General features: G+C 37.5%; 1 protein-coding gene across 5 annotated transcripts in view; it reads right to left on the bottom strand.

The window, feature by feature from the left end:
- PAN3 (poly(A) specific ribonuclease subunit PAN3) overlaps nucleotides 1-21,691 on the bottom strand; it is a 129,952-nt gene that overhangs the window by 82,367 nt on the left and 25,894 nt on the right. For 3 of the 5 annotated variants that reach the window (XM_027064610.2, XM_027064611.2, XM_027064612.2), the window contains exon 5: nucleotides 12,768-12,929. The exons of the other annotated variants lie outside the window; for them this stretch is intronic. In XM_027064610.2, coding sequence (XP_026920411.1) covers nucleotides 12,768-12,929 — 162 coding nt within the window. The remainder of the gene's footprint in view (nucleotides 1-12,767; nucleotides 12,930-21,691) is intronic. 5 annotated transcript variants of the gene reach the window in all.

The raw sequence follows: 21,691 nt of genomic DNA, 5'->3' as shown, positions 1-21,691 counted from the left end.
TTCCTGATAATATTCTCGGCTCTGAAATCTACTTTGTCTGATAGGAGTATAGCTATCCCAGCTATATTATATGTACCCCATACATCACTATACTATATATACAGCTTACTCTTGAACAACATAGGTTTGAACTGTGCAGGTCCACTTACACATAGATTTTTTTGATACAGGACCTGTAAAATGTGTTTTCTCTTAGGATTTTATTATTTTCTTTCCTCAAGCTTACTTTACTGTAAGAATATAGTATATCATACATATACCATACAAATGTTTATGTTATCGGTATGGCTTCCAGTCAACACTAAGCTACTAGTCATTACACTTTGGGGGAGTCAAAAGTTACACATGGATTTTCAAATGCATGGAGGGTTCTTACCCCAACCCCCATGTAGTTCAAGGGCCAACTGTATTACTATACTCTATATAGTATGTATACACTGATGTGTAGTCATACGTTACTATAATTACTGTTGTAATTATAATTGTACTACCTGTTATAGTGTACAATATACATGGATATAATACTAGTAATAAACACGCACATTAGTCTTTTCTGACTAGTGCATGGTATAATTTTAAACATATGTTTGTCTTTAAGTCTAAAGTAGGTTTTTTTGTCAGCTTCAAATAGTCGAATCTTGTTTTTTTAAATCCAACCTGAAAATCTCTGCCTTCTTCTTGGGACATTTAGGCTATTTACATTTAATGTGATTATTAAACCTATCTACCATCTTGCTACCCTTTTTTTAATTTGTTCTATTTGTTCTTTGTTCCCCTTTTCTTTTTTCTGCCTTCTTTTGGGATTAACCGACTTTTGAGTTTTCATTTTATTGCTTCTCTCCACTTATTAGCTGTAACTCTCTGTTCTTATAGTGGTTGCCTTAGGTTTTATAATACAGGTGTTTAACTTATCACCAACTATCTTAGTCTGCTAGAGTCATAACAAAATACCATACATGAGTGGCTTAAACAATAGAAATTTAAGTTCTCACAGCTCTAGATGGTGACAGCCTAGGACCAAGATGCCCTATTAACTTGGTTTTCAAGTTTTGTTGCGCTTCTTTCCCAAACAGATAAATTATGCCACACCTATCCTTTTGATACTGTAGATATTTCTGAAGCATCAAATCATGACATCTATTCTACATTCTAAATATTTCTCAAATTCAACTATTTCTACCCGTGTCACCATCAGTGCCCTCCTCTACACCACTGTCATCTCTTCTCAGGTTTACTGCAACATCATCCCTATTGACAAACTAAACTCCAGTCTTGCTCACCTCTAATCTATCTTTTACTTTTCAGCCAGGATAAAAGAGAATAAAAGAGAAAAGCAGAGAAAAAGAAAAGGAAGAAGAGGAGGAAAAAGAGGAAGGGAAAGCAGGAAGAAAGGAAGAGAAGGGAAGTTTTGCTTAATGTGTTTACTGACGAAATCCATTTAGAGTGAACAGGTCAAGTCTCCACTGTTCTTGACATAATTAAGTCAATTAAAAAAACAAACAAAGAAACAGGAGACAAAAAGTTGATGTTAATCTTAGCCTTATCTACTTTTTCTAAAACCTACTCCAATCTCCCATCTTCACTATTATTGTTCCCTATTTGGACTTAACAAAAGAGCCTAGTTGGGACTAATTCCAAAGATTTATGCCCAAGGGGTGTGGTTTCCCTGGCAAAGGTGAATTACTTGGAATGGTAAAAGAAGAGACGCTGATAATGAGGGAGAAAGGCAGGAATTAGCAAGTATTTTTGCCTTGATAAATTGTATGTAAAAAGGCATAAAAAGATGAGACCCACAGGCACAAAGAAAAGCCCTATTCAGAGCTATTTTTACCAGTCTTCAGTGTTCATAAGTCATACAGGATAAAGAGGAACGGGCGGGGGGGGGGGGGGGGGGGTGGAAAGGAGAAGTCAAATAGCTAACTAGAGCCTCCAAGTTCACATTTCTATAAGACTTTTTTTTTTTAATTTAATGGGTTGTTATTTCCCCTTATTTCAAGCACATCCAAATATGATCAATTTATATTTACATTTATATTTATTATCAAAATACACTTAATTTCAGCTGACCTGCTCAAGACCAGCAAGGTTTCATCCTATAAGTTAACAATTAACATCTAAAATATTACTACTATTGTGAAATTAGTCTAGTATCTCAATTTCAAATTTTTCTGAGGCAAACTGGTAAACATCCCAATAGAGGAAATATGATTTTCTAAATAAATCAGAATCAAATTGGTGAAAACTGTGGAAGAAAGTTGATTACTAATGCTTCCAAGAGATGTACTCCAGTGTTGTTTTAAACAGAAGTTCTCAAAAAAAAAAATTTTTTTAATAAATAGATAAATAAACAGAAGTTCTCCTATTTATAATTTGACTATCTTTAGAGTGAAGTAACATCAGTACATCAGAACCTACCAAATGAAAATCAATTAGTAATAAGGTTTGTACTAAGAGTTTAATAAAACATTTCAGAAGCTCAGCAAAAGTAATTATATACATCTTGAAACAATGGGAATGTAAATTTTCAAAGATACTCATTAGTTTATCCTTTATAAAGTGCATCATAAACAGGTAATACCCTAAACACTATTCTTTTTTTTTTTATTAAAAAAAAATTTTTTTAATGTTTATTTATTTTTGAGAGAGAGACAGAGAGACAGAGAGAGAGCGAGCAAGCCAGTGGGGAAGGGGCAGAGAGAGAAAGAGAGGGAGACAAAGAATCTGAAGCAGGCTTCAGGCTCCGAGCTGTCAGCCCAGAGCCCGACGCAGGCTCAAACTCACGAGCCATAAAATCATAACCAGAGCCGAAGCGGGACGCTCAACCGACTGAGCCACCCAGGCGCCCCAACCTAAATACTATCCTTGAGAATAGTTTGACAATATGTATCAAAATGAAAAATAAGCATGCCTTAGTACTCTGAAACCTAGGAACTAAAGCTAAGGAGAAAATCAAGTATGGGCACATAATTTTTGTACACATAAGTTTTGCATGTAATTTTTCAATTTATGATTGTTTTTAAAAAGGAAGTAACTAAAATATCTATCGGTAGGCATTCACTACCTACCGATAGATTTGGTACCTACAATAGCATGTCGCCATAAAAATCATGTGAATTGATTTATTTTTATTTGCCACGGAAACAGGCCCACAGAGTAAAAATAAAATACAAATCAGGCTACAAATCAGCAATTATACTAAGTAACTATTTCTGTAAAATGGTGTGCTTCTGTCTCAGAGGAAGGGGAACGAAGGAAGACGTGTATGTGTGCATGTGCACAGGCATACAGGAAGACGTGTACATGTGCGTGTGCACAGGCATACAAAGAATGGTAAACATGTTCACTAAAATGTTAAGGGAGCTCTTATCTCCAGATGGTGAGGAAAGCGGAGACATTTTGGCTTCCTTCTTTGTACTTCTCTATGGTATCTGATTTTTTTTCCCATAAGTTTATATGTTTTACAAAAAAGTTACAGAAAAGTTTAAGATTTATTCATCATAAAGTCACTTACACAGTTCCCTTTGCTTAGAGTTATCATCGCCACCGAACGGCATGACGATACACAAGCATTCACACGGTATGCGATATTTCAATTGATACCAACAGAATCAATGTGCACAAAAAAGCAAAATCGGTGTACGGTGGATAGAAGAGATTTTCAAACAAAAACAGATGAACCGCTCCTCTTCCACTTGAAACCTATTTGTTGTATGTCGAAGTCCCCCAGTAGTAGTAATCATTAATGGTCACAGAGGCGTTATTACCTAACTCATTCTCAGTAGTACTCTCATTTATGTGTCAATCATCTCAAGAAACCTTAAAAACAAAAAAGTCACTCTCCCTAAAAAGAGAAAAAGACCTATTCAGGTCAGTTAATGAGTAGTCCAGGAAAACAAGACCATCACAGCATTCCATAGAGTCAAGAATTACTATATAGCTATAACTGTTTTCTATATCTATGTACAGCTTCTATCCATACATATATAATACTAAAACTTATTTGTAGTAATATAGTAAGAGAAATTTACTTAGAGGCATTTTCTCTAACCAAGAACTCTGCCATACTCAATCACCAGATTCAACATTTATTAAGATTTTTCAAACATTTTTCTATAATGATATTTTTTGTCATGAAACCCTACCAAAAAAACTTAAGACAATGCACAAAGCATTAAATTTCAGGACTAACATCAGGCCAAATACTATGAATCACCAATCACTAATCCAGGTTCATCCATTCAATTATTTCAACAGCTAATACATAGAAGATACAGTGTTAGGCAATGTGCTAGGCACTGTGGAGAAGAAAAACATAGAAAACACAGGCACTATGGTCTAGAAGCTCACAGACTGGCATTTCACAGGTACAGAATGTACACTGAACCCAACTCCACAATCCCAGACGTTCAGAACATCCACATATCAATATTAAGTAGAAGCATCTACAGTGTGCCTTTAGGACAGGTTATACATCCCTTAATTAGAACGATGTAAGTGCTAGGGAAAAGTGAACAAATGCTTCATGCTGACTAATTAGGTCAAAAGATGATATGCTTGAAATGAATCCTAAAAGACAAGTTTGCAGAGTCAAGACAGAGAAAAAGACACAGCAATCAAAGCAATGTTCAAAGACAATGTTCTAAGGCAGAGGCAGAAAGAGCATGGTATTCAATAGTTGAGTAGGTCTACAGCAGTAATCAGGAGAGAAAGCAATAGGTATAGCTTGGATACATTCCTGAAAGATCTGGATTTTATTCTAATGACAAAAAACAGATGACAAAGATAAGAAACAAGATCAAATAATCAGTTAGGCAGTGGTTTGAAAGTTAAGACCAGAAGCAGGAAAGCAGATAATGTTAATCTATAAGAGTAAGTGTCCAGGTAAGAAATGAAGGTGGACCTAAATTATAACTCAGTGATGTTAAAAGTGAAGACAATTTCAGGCAATTTCCTGAATTAGTGGCAAGTCAGTTGGGCATCTGACTCCTGATTTTGGCTCAGGTCATGATCTCACGGTTCATGGGATTGAGCCCCACGTTGAGCTCCATACCAACAGCACCTGCTTGGGATTCATATTCATTCATTCATTCTCTCTCTCTCTCTCAGAACAAATAAACTTAAAAAAAAAAAAAGTGTCTAGACAATTTCAAAGTAGCCCAATCAACGAACCCTTGTTGGCCAAATGATATGACAGATAAGGAAGATGGAAGAGGCAAGAAAACTCGTAAGTTAGACAACTGGGTGACATCAATAACCAAGACAGCACAGAGTTGTGAATGAGTGTGTCCAGATGTGTGTGAACAGGTTTAAAGGAAAAGATGTGATATTCATTTTAGACATAACGAATTTCCATAGTCTTATGCCGTATAAATGAAGATGTTCTGAAGAAGCTAGTACTTACAGTGAGTGTAGAGGACAGAGAGGATAAAAAAATATATACCTGGAAGTCAACAATGAGTAGGGAGTAGCTGAAGTCATGAAGATGTGCTGAGATCCCCAAGGAGCGCTGTGTGAGGTAAATGAGAAGAGAGTCAAGGACAAGAGCTTAGGAGAGTTCCTGAGGCCAGGACCACAGACAAGAGGTCCTCAAGAGACACTATGAAAGAACAGTCGAAGACCTAAGAGAACAAAAGTTTCAAAGAAAGAGGAATGGTCAACAATGTCAAATGGAGCAGAGAGAGATCAAGCAAGAACTGATACTTCTGGTAACCTTATCAAAGAGTTTCAACAGAGTCATGAAAGTGAACAGCAAAACACTGGGGATTGAGGGATGAATTACCAGTTAAAAAAAAAAAGTAGCAACAATAAGCAGGAAGCATTTCTCAAATTGTTTGCAGTTTCTCAAACATGTTGACCCTAGAACATTTCCTCACGTAGCATTCCTTACCCTTGGGGTCCCAGAGCAAAAGAAACTTAAACATGGCATGTTCACAAACTATCAGGAAGAAATCACTGTCGAGGGAGAGACTGACTACAACTGAAAAGGGATAAATAATAGAATACATTGTTAGAGGGAATAAAGATAGGCTCTGAAGCATATAATAGAAGAACACCTGTTTGTCTGACACAGGAAGAAAAACAGGAAGGGCATGAATGCAAATGCCGTATACAGGTCAAAAGCTGCCACATGAGACAATTCATTCTCTCTTTTTCCCTCCTCTGAACAACACAAGTCACTTACTCAAAAGTAACAGAGAAGGGGTGAGTAGGTGTGAGCAGAGTGTTAACGGTTTGGAATAGCAGCTATAAGATAAGAGAAAAGAAGATCTGAGATCAGAAAGCAGTATGTACATACTAATGCCATTTGAGCTGCACCACAGTTCTAGAACTCTTCAAAGTACTGAGGAGCCCTGAGCAGAGACAGGTTTAAGCCTCAACCTCATAAAATTCCAACCCATTCCATCTAAAGCCCAAACGATTCCATCTCCTAGGGCCTAAAGTCTGGAAATCACCTGAAATAACACTAAAACTCAGCAAGAAACTAAAGATTGAAGTATATCCAGTGAGGTTCCAAAACCTCTCTGGGATCTTAAAAGCACCAGTAACAAGCAACTAGAATTCACAGGAGGATTTGTGGGCCAAAAGATTTTAATGTGAGCATTCTTCTACTTAAATACTTCTTACAAGAAATGCCATTTAATCAGACCACAAGGGGGGCAAATGCCATCAAAAGTGATGTTGACAAGTATGAATCTCCCTAATACACCCAACAGTCCAACCGTTCTCATCCATTTATATCACTTCGGGGGTAAGCTAAAACAACAGTAACACTAATAATTTATGATCCATATTGAGACAAAATGAATATGACTTTATTTAACATGTCATTACTTTTAGGTAAATCTTAACCAGTAACACCTTGAGAAGTTTACAAAATCATGCACTTCCCCTTCTTTTATTCAAGTTGACACCTAATTCTTTTGTTTTTAATGTTTGTTTATTTTTGAATGAGAGCGAGCACAAGGAGGGGAGGGGCAAAGAGAAAGGGGGGCAGAGGATCAGAAGTGAGCTCCACGCTGACAGCAGCGAACCCGATGTGGGGTTCAAACTCACGAACCACGAGATCATGACCCAAGCAGAAGTCAGATACTCAATGGACTGAGCCGCCCAGGAGCCCTGACACCTCATTCTTATGGGAAAGATGGGAGCACACTGTTATCCCTTCCCAAAAAAAAGCATTTTTAAACTAATTTTTAAAAATATTCAAGAGTATTAGTTAAAATGTGAGCCTCTAAAAGACAATTAATGTCACTGCCTCATTACACACACACACACACACACACACACACGCACAGAGCCACACACATCTGAATATAACTGACAGCACCCTAAATAAATATAAACAAAGTTTAGAAGCGATAAGGTGCAACTGTAGATATGGAAATTTATTTAATATCCACCATGGGCTTGGAAATTTGAATCCTCATAATTCTGTAAGGTAGGTGACAGAATATTTCAATCCTAAACAACAGTATCTGAACTAGAGAATCACTGTTCTAAGAAAAAAAACTGAAATTCACATACACCTTTTGTCAGACAGAGAAATGGGTAATCATCGCAGGCAAAGGCTAAGAAAAGAAAAAAGAGAATTCACACTCAGGTGAAATAAAGTACTCCTGGTGTGGAGTCTCTAGTAACCTTCCATCCGCCATCTGCTTGGTGTCCGGGCGAAGATGGTGAGCAAAGTACAACATGGAGAAGCCCTGTAACTTCACAACAGTGTCAAGAAGTAATTAAGACTACTGCCAGGCTCAGGAGATAGAAAAGTATCAAGAATACTTGGACAATGTTAAACTTTTGCGTTTCAAAAAAATAGAAGATCCTCGGGGCGCCCAGGTGGCTCCGTCGGTTGAGCGTCCGACTTTGGCTCAGGTCATGATCTCGTGGTCCGTGAGTCCGAGCCCCGCGTCGGGCTCTGTGCGGACAGCTCAGAGCCTGGAGCCAGCTTCGGATTCTGTGCCTCCCTCTCTCTCTGCCCCAACCCACTCGTATTCTGTCTCTGTCTCTCTCAAAAATAAATAAACATTAAAAAAAAATTACAAAAATAAAATAAAATAAATAGAAGATCCTCTAACATTTCAAAAGAAATCACCATCCTCTGTTCTAAATCAGTTGTGATCATTAAAGTAAAACATGGTGGCCATATAGCCCAGAAAACCCATGATCAAATTTTTTAAAGATATAAAAGTATTAGAATACCACAAAACTGCATACATTGCCTAATAAAAGGAAATTAAACAGTAACATTTTGAGACAAAATACATTAATGGTACAAAAATAGTAGCAAATACATGCTCAGACTCAAAATATTTACAGTCCAGTGAGAAAAGGCAAACAGATAGAGAAGCTTAATATAAAACAGAATGAGATAAGTCTTAACACCAAGTATCATAGAAACAGTAAAAAAAAAAAAAAAAAAAAAAAAAATTTTCTTTGAGGTGTTTAAGCAAGCATTCACAGAGAAGGTAGCATTTGAGTTAACTCTTGAAGGGAAAAGGAGGAAAGATTTTTTGTTTGTTTTTCAGATTCGGTTAATAATAGCACAAAATATAAAGATACAGAGAAGTGACAACATATTTCATGTTATATGAGGTATGAAAGATTCAAAACGATTAGAATTTAGGAAGTGTGGATGGTTAAAGAGAGATAGCCCTAGATAAGTAGAACAGATCCTGAAGGGATTTGAGAAAAATTATCCAGAAGATACACTTAGGGTTTATATAAACTATGTCAGTAGTGTTAAAAAAGGAAAGAAGAAGATACTGTAGAATTTTAAAGAATACAGACTACAGGCAGACACCATAGTAGAAAAATCTCAGATTTACAATTAAATAGACTTGAGCTAAGAATCCTAGCTCTATCACTTATTAACAACAAAATTTTGGGGGGTGCCCGGCTGGCTCAGTTGGTAGTGTGTGTGACTCTTGGTCTCTGGGTTGTGAGTTTGAGCCTCATGTTGGGTGTAGAGATTACTTAAAAAAAAATAATAATAAAACCTTTTAAAAAAAAAAAAGTAAGGTTTTCCTAAATTGCAACTTCCATTATTTGTCAATTGGGGGTGATATGTCATTACTGTAGAACAGCCTTAATATGATGGCAAATACATTGCCCAATGTATTATCTGTCAATTAATGGGTAGCCAAACTTCAGCAGTTCCTTTCTTATACCAAATGGCAGAATGTGAGAGATGACCAGGAAGAAGTCAACACATGTTGCCTCAGTGACTGGGAAGATGAGGAAGTCATTTACTAAAGAAAAACCACATATTGAGGAGGGCATCTTTTGGGATGAACACTGGGTGTTGTACGGAAACCAATTTGACAATAAATTTCATATACTGAAACAAAATAAAAATAAAAAATAAAAAAAAGAAGAACCACAAAAGGATCCGCAGATTTGGAGAAGAAAAAAATGCACCGAGTTTTAGACATGCCAAATTTGCAGTGATAATGGGATACGTATCTACATGCAAAGATAGAAAGCACAAAAAATCTGGGTCTTGAACTCAGTAGACGGTTCTAATAGAAATAAAATTTTAAGAATTTTAAGCGTACAAGGGAAAGCAAAAAACAAGCGAGCCAAGAAAAGGAGCTCACAAGGAACCACAGGTGAAACAAGAGTCAAGACTGCAAAGAGGAAAGAGTTTCAAAAACAGAGAGGTGGCCAGCAGTTCTAAGTGCTGGATCAAATGCTGTATTTGGTAATTAAGAATATCTCTGACATTCTACGAGAGCAATTTCAGTGAAACTTGTAAAATGCCAAGTTGCAGATACTGAAGGAATAAATGGGTGGTAAAGACATCAGAGAAAAGAACAGAAGCTATTCTAAAGGTCCTCAAGGGGAAACTCCACAAACATAGTACAGAGACCTGATGTACCTCAAAAGAGCCACATGTAAAATAAATTTAGCCTCCATCAAGCTACAAAAAAACCTAAGGAAAATAGTATCGTTGATTCTCTGACGAGCATGTTTTGTATTTATACATCTTTTTTTTTTTTTTTTTGTACGAATGTATTAGAATGAAAGCATGAATCACTGTTTTATAAAAGTCGTGGGTTTGGTAAACAGGCTCTCTCATATCATGAGATTCTTGGTGAAAAAGAAATAAAAAGATTGCTAAGTGCTAAAAGATGGGGGATCATAGAGCTCTTGAAAGAAATCCAACACTGAAGAGAATAAATGCAATTATGAATGATTCAGGTGGAAACCTTCAGACTTCAGAGAAAGTTTCTGTTGCTGTTTTTGATTCAAGGTTTTTGTTGGTTACCTTTTGTTTTCAGAAATTGAAAAACTTCTAGAGGTGTTAGGTTAAGACCAAGAAATCAATGTAAAGATGTTTCCAGATCCAGACAGAAAAGTAACTAAGTGTCACTAAGAATCGGATGGAAAGGTGAGGAAAAAGGACTAACTTTACAAATACTGCAGTTATGCAGAGGCTACAGTCCATGTCCAGTATGCACAGTCTATGGATGCACTCTCACCTAAAACAAAGTTCCTCCTCAGAAGTCCAGTTAACTAGCTAGGTCATTAAATCAATCACAGCTCTAATACATTAGAGGGTATATTGGAGAGAGGGAAAGAGATTTTCAAAGTCTACAAACATGGGTGAAAATGCCCGCTTCTCTACTGGCTACTATTTAACCTTAATGTTACTTAGCTTCTCTGAAGATGTTTCTTCATTTAACAATAACATTTGCATCCTAAACTGTGAGGAACACCAAAAGGGATGATTTATGTAAAGAGCTCACCACAGTGTCTGGCACAAGGTAACCATTTAAGAAACAACAGCTGTAACTACTAAAATGAAATATAAATTAATATTTCTCTGACCGTAGGATTGAGAGGACCTAAGATTTAAAGGAAAGGAAACAGGAAAGATTAACGTATCTGGCTACGCATTTTTTGAGTAAAATTTTTTATGTGAACAAATAGAAAATGTTAAAAAGCATCATATAAAACTAAAACAAAAATGGTAAAAGAATGGATTTACATGAATTAGTTTTCTTCACACAACAAAAAGATAACCCCCCCGCCCCCGCCAAAAAAAAAAGAAAAGAAAAGAGGCTGACATGCTCCTTGCCCTGCATAAACACCACCAGGTGCCCAATGTAGGAACCCACAGATACAGTAATGGACACTAAGTGGGTATTTTTTAGTACTTCAACGTGTCACTGATACTGGGAGGAGGTACCGTCCTTCCGATGTTAGACCAAGCTAATAAGGCATTCCTCATGTCCTTAAAGGAAAAGAACTATCTGCAGCATAAAATAACAGTAGTATTTGAAATGTGAGATTCAGAGAACACCAATCTTTTGCACATTGAAAGGTTTGTCTACTATAACCCGTTTTAACCAAACAGAAAGCATAATTCTAGCATACGCTCTTACAGCAACCTAACGGTGTTTCGAGCTGTGCTCGAAAGAGGTACCTCGAGACCGTCACTGGGATAAGACGGGCATATTGTGGAGAGGCCGAGTGGCTCTGCCCCTGCACGACCAGTATCACGCCCCACAGCCCGCACGCCAACTCCACCTCCACTCGTCTCTGTTCTTGTCTAGTTAGGGTGCAATTTATTTTCAGACTTTCTTTTTAAAACTGAAAAATAATTCTAACCGTCAACATCGAATCTCTCTCCTACCAATCTCAAAGATAAAAATTCAACGAACTGTACTGCTATTCATTATTGCCAGATTCAAAACTCTCCAAGGAAATTTTGAGGATATTATCCTGGGGACCCTCCCCACCCCCCAAAACTTTTCCTTACCTTTAGGAAATACTATGAAAACTTCACTTGGGGCAAATGCTATGTTTCGCAATATTTTTGTAGTAACTTGTTTATTTCTATGCCCAAGGGAATATAGATATCGCTGTGGTATTAATACCGAACAGACCAAAGTATCGTGGAACCCCTTCATAACACAAAGTGGTGACAGAAATAAAACCGAGTTGTTAACTTTGTTGTATGTTTTCTGCATGTGGTGTATGTATGTGGGCTTACAGCCTCTGGGCTAGCAACGCATTAAAAATACCCATGTGTTCTGAAAGTTTGGGGAGAAGGATATTCAACTTCCACCTAGACTGCAGGTCTGATTAACAGGTCTGTATTATACCATCACCAGTGTCATTAAAGGAGAATACAATCATTATTATCCAAATTACAATTGAATATAATTCAAACCTTTCCCCTGGTACTTCAGAATCTTACTGAAAAGCTAACCTTTGTGATAAAATCCATTTTCATTATTTAGCAATGATAGACTGAAATGTGCCTGCCACAACTCTATGACAACATACTGTCGAAGCTGGTTTTAGAACCAACACGTAACAAGTCATTTACATACAAGTTTTATTTAGTAGTAAAAAATGTACAGAAAAACAACATATGAAGCTTCCTGTTATTGAGATTGCAAATAAATGAGACTTCTATGATAAATTTTATAACGACTTTTGAATACAGTACCCTGAATAACTGTGTATGAAATATAATTTGAACTCATAACTTAACAAAATCCAAAAGGGAAAAACTAAATTTAATAAAAGAATAGGAAAATAACTACAAGCAGAGAAAGCTCAAAAGCCACCACAGAAAATCAATGAATTGGTTAATGGGCCACTAAACTTACTTCGATTTAAAAAAAAAAAAAAAAAAAAAAAATCACCTAAGGATATCAACTAAGCCATCCAACCTTCACACCCACCACCCACACAGACACAGAAAGCAGCCAAGATATTCACTTTCAAAAAATGTCTAATAAAATTATTTTTACCTGTAAATTGTTTTCTGTGACTCTGTTCCACCAAACCATATTGATGGGTACTCCTGATTTACACCTGTCAGCAAGGCAGCCAATAGGGTTCTTTGCTTTTCGTGCCTTTGATCCCATCGGAACTAGCCTCTCCTCCAGCATCCCCAGGCGATACTTCCTTGGCTAGGAAAAAGAAGGAAAGAAACCAGGCCACTCCTAACATCCCCCACACTAATCTAAACTAACATAACTAACATATAGAGGATAGCAGGAATGGTGGAATAGGAAACAAGCAAAATTTCTAAGATACTCCCTCTAACGCCCCTATCACCACCCACCATTTCCCACCCCCACCCCCAATACACACCTCCAAAATAACCCACAGTCCTAACAGGCTGAACAACAATATGATATAAAGCAACAACTGTTGTAGAGATATACATTATAATCCCATTTTACCCAACTTTAATGAATAGAAATTACCAGCAAAGTTAAATGCTCTACACAATTTTTTCCACTGGCACTTACCTATTCTCACTGCAATATGAAGAAATGCTTCAAGGGCACAAAATACAGGTAAAAATATTCTCCAGACTCTTATCTTTTTCTGCTCCCCATTTTGCTACCTTATTTCCTACTGAGGAATTGCCCCCACTTCAAAGCAGCAGCTAATTCCTAACAAATAGATTTGTTTTGAATTGATTTTTTTAATTTTTAAAATTCTATGCAGGTTAAAGTACAAGTCATTATGTCTGAAGTGGGCATTCAACTTAAGGTACTCAATGAAATCATCTCAAAAATTTTTTAAAAAATACACACATTTCTTGGGACTTATAAATACCAGTAATGTGAACAGACTGATAACTGAATAGCTTGTCCAATAAAAGCATAAATTCATTGGCAAACATTGTCATAAAGTTAGCAAACAATCTTAATAGTAGTTGGCGGGGCTTTTTTATACGTGAAAGTTAATGGTAGTTGTCACCATCTTACCTCTAAATTTGCACTAAATTACATCTCAAGGGAATTTGTGTGTGTGTGTGTGTGTGTGTGTGTGTGTGTGTGTGTATTTTTTTTTTTTTGTATACATATTTTTCCCTTTAAGGAATGCTGGTATATTCTTAGGGAAGGTGACTAATTTAAGCCTGAAAGAAGAAAATCTATGTTTACTCACTGTTCTGTCGTAAGTCTGCTGAAGCAAATAGTTACAATTAACTTTCTTCAGAAAAAGTGTCATGGCCAAATACATAACATATAATTTTGGCTAGTAGAGACAACCAATTTGAAGAAAACACTTGATTTCTAAATTTCAAAGTAACCTTGCAAATAACGCCTATGGGAATTATTCTATGCAAATTAGATTCTAACTACAGAGATGGGCCTTTGCCAGTGGTCTTTGATTTAAGGGGAAAAAAAGTAAACTTGCATAAGAAAGACAACTAAACTACCTACCAACCCAATAATTATAGCAGTGGATAAGTGTTTCATGAGGCTAACACATTTCCACCTCTATGCAATCTCACACCAATTCAATTACCCTTCGTGTCTACAGCACAAGCAACTTCTGTGGATGAAAATAAAAATGTACTCATCAGAACAATATTATAAACGAAAGAATTTTAAAGGAACTTATTTCTAGTAACACAGCTCACAACTGTAAGGCTTTGATACGCAGCAAAAATACTGTCACCTTAATTAAGCTTTCACTAACTTAAAACTTCTATTTTAGAAAATGTCTGGCCTAAAGATTATCCTAATTATCAAAAAAGTTCAACACATCAAAGAATATTTACTTAAACAAAATCACAACCTATCAGATAGGATTTACACAAGGCACCTAAATTCCGGGCACATATTTCAAATTCAGACTAGCTTTTGAGCTGGTTATTACAATTGGTGCAATTTATTTCCTTATACCGGTGCACTAAGCAACATAGAAAAAAAGTATTTAAATAAATCCAAAGTAGCATTCTCCTTTCCCAACAGGTCTCCTTCTGTTTCTTATTTTTCCGAAGAGGAATCCATCACTTCTCTCCCCACCCCAACCCTCAAAAACCTGTAATTACCGTAGCACCCTTCCCTCTTGAATAGAAGAGATCCCCAAAAATGTGCCATTACAGATTTAAGTTTCTCCAATAAGTAGCAAGAGATTAAAACTTAACCTGAAAGTAAAACCTTCTACGTGATACTGAATGAAAAGACTTACGGTATCAGTACCATTTAAATTATCATGAGAAGCAAAAGAAGACAAAATGACATCTGAAAAGGGATGGCAGCCACAGAAAGCACGAGGGTGAGGAGAAAAGACCACATGTAGAAGTCTCACTGCACAGGACATAAATTATAGTAAAATCTCATCTGTAAGCTAATTCCCAAATTATCCTGACTATCATACATCCCTTGAAGAACACGCATTTCCAACTAAACATCTAAGAGATCTTTTTGTATCAGGACCTGTTCTAAATACTTGGAATACAATGATGAATAAAACACAAACCTTTCCCTCAAAGAGGATATAATGTGGTAGGTAACAAAGTCATGCAAACAGAACATACTGACTGTGATATAATAAATGCATATATAATAAATAAGGTACCAACAGGGCAGAGACAAAGGGTTCACAGAGAAGGCAAAAGCCTGAGCAGTTCTGAAGAAGTTAAGTGGACCCAGACGGAAAGGGGGGGGGGGGGGGAGGGGAGGGGGAGGGGGAGGGGGGGCGTGCGCCACTGTAGGCCAGAAGAAAGGTGTAGGTAGGCCCATAGACGCATACAGGCACTGTGGTATCAAGGGCAAACCGCAAGTATTAAGCCTACAGGAGAGCAGAGGGCCAACCAACCTCCAAGAACAAAAGATGAAGCTTCAAAGCAATAAAAAAAAAACAAAAAAAACAAACCGTTCCTATCCCGTCCCAAGGACTTCAGACTTCATTCCATGGGCGACGGGAACTCGTGAAAGCTTGCAATGGAACATTACACCGGCAACGGGCAGACCCACGGTGGACTGTGGCGGCAATCCGGGTTAGGGTTGCTCAGCCCCCGCTCACCGACAGGGCTGGCGGCCGTGGAGGCCGCCCTGGGCACCGCAGCACGTTTCGGCAGCGTCCCCCGCCTCTCGCCTCTGGAAGCCAGTGGCCCCACAGGTCCAACTGTGACAACCCAGAAAGATCTCAGTGTTCCCTGGGAGCAGGGGCACAAAACTGCCCCCATTTGAGAATCGCTGGTGATTCTCCAGGATGTGAACTCGAGGGAGCTGAAGTGGGAGCGAAGCTAATTGCGGCCTGGGTGGGAAGAGACATGCTGGGCTAAGAACTGCTGTCGGCGGCTCACTGAAAGTGGGGGCTAAGGAGACCGGAGAAGTCAACTCGAAGGTAAGGAAATAAAAAGGGGTGAAGAAAATTTTACGGGAAATGCTTATCAATCCCTCAAGTTATTCCCCTAACATTCTGAGTTCTGTAAGATCCAAACCCTCCCCTCCAGAGCAAACAAAAGCCCTCTTCCCTCTCCTAGACCGATCTTGAGAACTGAGAACGTCCATAGTCAACAAAAGCAGTAAAGGGCACTGCTGACCCTCCGTGCTTGATAGCCTCGCCCTCCGTGGAGTTCTACTTACAGAACGGAAGTATTTTTAAGTGTCCTGTCCTATCAGTAAATCACCAGCTTTTCTGCCCCACCTCCTACCAAGTCCACACCGTACATCAAAATTCCCAATCTCTTTCTGTTCCTGTGGTAAAATATCCTGAAAGTGTTCCTCCCCCTCTCCCTCTCTCTAGAGTTACACAATCCCTGCTTTAAAATCTCAAGATTCACTACAACAGTGAACGATTCTTATCATTCGTCACAAAATCTAAATAAACAGTACGGTAAGAGTAGATGAAAATAGTTTTACTCATTTGATTAGGCATTTTAAAAAAACACACTGGCTTCAACAAAAGTATTCAAGGATCCTTTTGTGTTCAAACTGTAAGGAACCTATGAATTTTCTGGAAATGTTATTAAAATAAAAATTCTGTTTCAGTGGACCTCGAGCGAAGCCTGAGACTGCATTTCTAAAAGGCTCCCACAACTACTAGTACTCTCCTGCTCTGGTGACCACACTTTGGGAGGAGTGAAGTTCTAGAGAATATTACAGGAAAGACCTAGAGAAAAAACAACGAACGGTCCAGACAGAAACTGAGGCCACTCCCGGAAATAGCAAGAGTTCAATAGAGTTTGACCTACATACTTCGAGACCATTACTCATACCCTGCAGAAGTTTTTCAATGCTGGCTCTTCGAAATTTCATGACCTAGTCCATAAAAGCCCTTTCCAATGGTTTAAGACTAAAGGAAATCCTCCTTTGCTCCTTACACGAGGGACGTCTCCGTATCAAAAGAAAGAATAGTAAAAGCTAATTTTTACGACTCTTTGAGTTCAAAAGCCTAACTGCACACACTTTTTTTTAGTCATTCATTCACTCAACATTTCAGCATAACACTCTTTGCTCTTCTTCCTAGAAATACAAAGCTGAGATCTATTCTCTTCCCCTAAAAAACTTCACAGTCTAGCCAAAGAAAAATCTATAAATACCACTGCATGTATAGAAAATGTAGTTAAAGCCACTAAGTAACAGACCAATTTTTCAGTGCACAATTCTTCTGGTACAACTGCAAAACAGCAATGCTTTAACAATGCTTCCTATTACTAGCCATATGTTGTTATATATCATTAACTAATTAGTGATAAACTACAGAAATCAAGTTGTTACCATAGTACAAAAAGTTTCCAACACCCTGAATTTTAAGAAACCCTTTCGAACATCAAAAACATTCACTATTTGTACTTCTAAAACAACGAGTGATGATTTAAAGTATTATGAATGCCACTTTTAAATGGTTTGCATTCTATTAGTCACAACTTCTTCAGGTAACTTAGAAAATAGTAGTGTGTGTGTGTGTATATAAACTATCTCCGTTCAGATAATACTTAGTAACTATATTAATTCCCATTACCTTTTACTATAATAACTCAGCAACCTACCTGCTGCCACTCCTGAGGGTCTCAGGTCCACGGATAGAAACCTCTGCTCTAGAACTGACTACATATTTATTTGAAAATAAACCTGCATTTTTATTTATTTATTTATTTATTTATTTATTTATTTATTTATTTATTTTTAATATAACCTCTTCTAAAGGCACCTGGCTGTCTCAGTCAGAAGAACATGTGCCTCTTGATCTCAGGGCCAGGAGTTTGACCCCCACATTAGGTGCAGAGATTATTTAAATAAATACAAATAAAACTTGAAAAACAAAACCTCTTCAGGAGTGCCCGGGTGGCATAGCTGGTTAAGAGTCCAACTTCGGCTCAGGTCATGATCTCACGGTTCGTGAGTTCGAGCCCCACGTCAGGCTCTGTGCTGATGGCTTAGAGCCTGGAGTCTGCTTCGGATTCTGTCTCTCTCTCTCTCTGTCCCTTCCCTGCTCACTTCTCTCTCTCTCTCTCTCTCTCAAAAATAAATAAACATTAAAAACATTTTTTTAATAAAATAAAAACAAAACCTCTTCCAGCTCACAGCTGTCGTCCCTAAATTAATGAAATGTCCTAATATTTTAGCATATTTGTAATTATGAGAAGTAAATTGGAAATTATAATTTCATTAACGATTGGTGGGTAATCTAAACTCACTGGGAATAAATAGACCCCCAAATTGACTAAAACCATTTGAATTTTTTAAATCAAATACATTAACTAATTTCCATATAATCATCAAGACAGGGAACTACCTCTACCTAATTTACTATGTGGATTTTAAAGGCTCCTACACCTAATTAATTTAGAATAGTAAAACCAGACCTACAAACCACTGCAGCATGGGCTCCAATCATCTTCCCTGTGAGTAAAACACTTAAAAAATCAAAAACAGAGTAAGCCAGCTTCAAAGATTATGTTGTATTTTGTCCCACCATTCGTTATAATTGTGGGCTATTTGTGAAAACATACTAGGTTCCTTAAGTTTTCATTGTTCAAATAAAACCAAGAGTAGGACGCAATGGGCAAGCGAGTCCACTAAAAAACAGACCCACTGTTAGAGACTCGGGGGCAGGAAAACATCTATAAATGAAAAAGCCCTTTTAATTTGCGAAGTCAATGTACAGGATAACAGGATGAAAACAGGATGCTCTAAGTTATATCAAATACAGCAAAACAGGATTTACATACACATACAAACATATTTTTAGGCTCTACCATGAGTAGTCCCCCAATATTCTATGCATATGTTTAAGGAAGCTTACAAAGCGGTTATTCCTTCTGTTCTTAAAACCTCCAGATTGTAACGGAGTTCTATGCCAACAAAAGCAAGACCAGTGGAGTACTTCTGCTAAGCAAGGCTACATTTAATTTCGAAAGAACTGGAACACCAAACTGCAACTTCTTTTATTCTTCTGGTTTAGAATGGAACTGAATATAAAACGTAGAGAAAGAAAATACCGTGCCCAAGTTATTTTAAGTGAATCTGAGGAAAGGTGTTTTTCTCTAAGTCATGAAAGTTATTTCCACAAGAAACTATCAACTGTAATCATTTTATAACTGTAATCAAGTTTTACAATGTATTCCAGTACTTTATCAAAAGTACCCATGATGCTAAACGCCTGATCACTCATTAGCAGAAGGTTCCCTTTTTATTTATTTACATTTGTCCCCTGGCTTCAATCTTGAAATGAAGCAGAATATCCTCAGAGATGCTCTTTACTAGATAGAACTGAACCTAAATTAAAGCAGTGGTTACTCAAAATTAATCTCACACACATTCAGAAACAGATACACACGTTTTAGAACTACAGAATCATAAGCAACAGAAGACTGGAACAACAACTACCACGTGGCAAGCACAAGGCACTACGCCAAGCACTTTATACCCATTAACGTATTTCATGCTCACAACTCTGTGAGACCAGCACAACCGTAAAGCCCGCTCCACCGATGAGAAAAGTGAGGCTATCCGAGGTTAAAATAACTCACCTATAATCCCACAACTAACGTAAGGTCGGGCTCCAGAGTTTGCACTCGTAACTGTGATATTCTGCCTCCAATTTGAAGAAACCTGTTCCATATTCCTTAACATATTTCAATCTTAACCTTATTCTAGCTAATCCTAAAATAGCCAAATACAAACTCCCGAATGAATCAATCTCTGAATCTACCTGGCATGGACGGGATCGATGAGAAACAAAAGCTACAGAGGCTCCATTCAAAGAAATAAAATTAAGCAGCTCCCTCTCCCCATTTCCAAAATGCAGGGGAAAACATCCTGGGAATTAAACAGAGTTGGGGAGGGGCGCCCGGGTGGCTCAGTTTCTGACTTCGGCTCAGGTCACGATCTCGCGGTTCGTGAGTTCGAGCCCCACGTCCGGCTCTGTGCTGACAGCTCGGAGCCTGGAGCCTGCTTCGGATTCGGTGTCTCCCTCTCTCTCTCAAAAATAAACAAACATTTAAGAAAAAAACAGAGTTGGGGAAATTATGCACTTTGGGTTCAATTTAGCTAAAACTTAGGCTAGCATGTTTGTGGATGGGAATTCTAAACTCACCTTTACTAATTCATTACTGACCCCGACTTTGTAGAAAATAGAGATGAACCACCAGCAATGCCAAGCGGCTGAAATCAGCTACTTCACTTTGTAAACACAATGACCAGAGCAGAGTAAAAAGAAGCCAACCACATAATCTCAGAATGAGCTACTAGTTCCCAAGTCCAGATAGACAATGCACCCAACTATCATTACTGGGTTAAGAACTAACTCAAAACGCCCAAAGCTAAACCAAGAGAATGACTACAGCCCAAGAGTATTACACACTGTATATAAAAGGCACGTTGCCTCAGTTCACATGTTTAAATACGGTATGAAGTGTCAAACATCAAACCACCACTCACCTCTTAAAAAAACAAAAAGAAGCCAAACAAAACAAAAACAACCTCCAAAACGCAAATCTGCCACGAGATCTTTTATAATCCATCGGTAGAACAAAATTTCCTTGCGGTCATAAATTTGGAAGATTCTTTCTTGCCTCAACAACAAAGGCCAAGTGGTCACTGCCCACAACATACCAATTAAACTGAAGTACAGAAAGTAGTACATGGTTGAACTCCTAATTTGTCACAACAAAATTTAATCTGTTCTTTCCAAAGCATATCTTTATCTCAACACAATCCTGGAAGTCAACCTGGAGTACTCTTTATTTTGCAGGAAAACAAAATTAACTCTTTCAAAACTGAGTCCTTTCCTGTAAGAACTATCATATTTCCAAACAAGTTTGAATCTAATCTTATTTACACAGCATTTTAAAGAAAAGACTAAATTAAGACTGGAGGTAAAAACAATAGGAAAAATGTCACATTTAAATCTGACAATTAAAATGCAGAGAAGATGAAGAACATATCCATTTGCTAAGGAACGTTAACTACTATAGATCATTAGCAATAAAACGACAATACATTAAAATTACAAGAAAACATCGACAATCCCTTCAATTGAAAAATCACTGGCTCGGCATACAGGGAATTACCATGTTATTTTAACCAAAATGAGCTTAATATTTTGTTCTTTTTAAATGTACTTAGTAAGGGATAATCAGAGTCTGTGTGACATTTCAAAAGTGACAGCGTAAATTACTTGTGAAATTCAAGACCAAAAACAAAATGGGAGACTGAAACATCCACTAGAAGAGGCCTAAATCTCTAACATACATAGAGTTTACAACGAATTTAAAAAGAATAGCCTAATAGAAAAACGAACCAAGGACATTAAAGAAACACCAATGACCAATTAACATAAATGAGTAGTTCAACAGCACCAGTAATCAAATTTAAACAATGAGGGGGAGGGGGGGTTGCCTTATACAGTAACAAAGATGCGAAATACTTTTACATCTCTGTGTTATCAAGTCTGTAGGAAACCAGAACCTATCAGT

The sequence above is a fragment of the Acinonyx jubatus genome, chromosome A1, assembly GCF_027475565.1.
Source record: "Acinonyx jubatus isolate Ajub_Pintada_27869175 chromosome A1, VMU_Ajub_asm_v1.0, whole genome shotgun sequence".
NCBI lineage: Eukaryota > Metazoa > Chordata > Mammalia > Carnivora > Felidae > Acinonyx > Acinonyx jubatus.
This window is presented reverse-complemented; position numbering and strand designations above follow the sequence as displayed.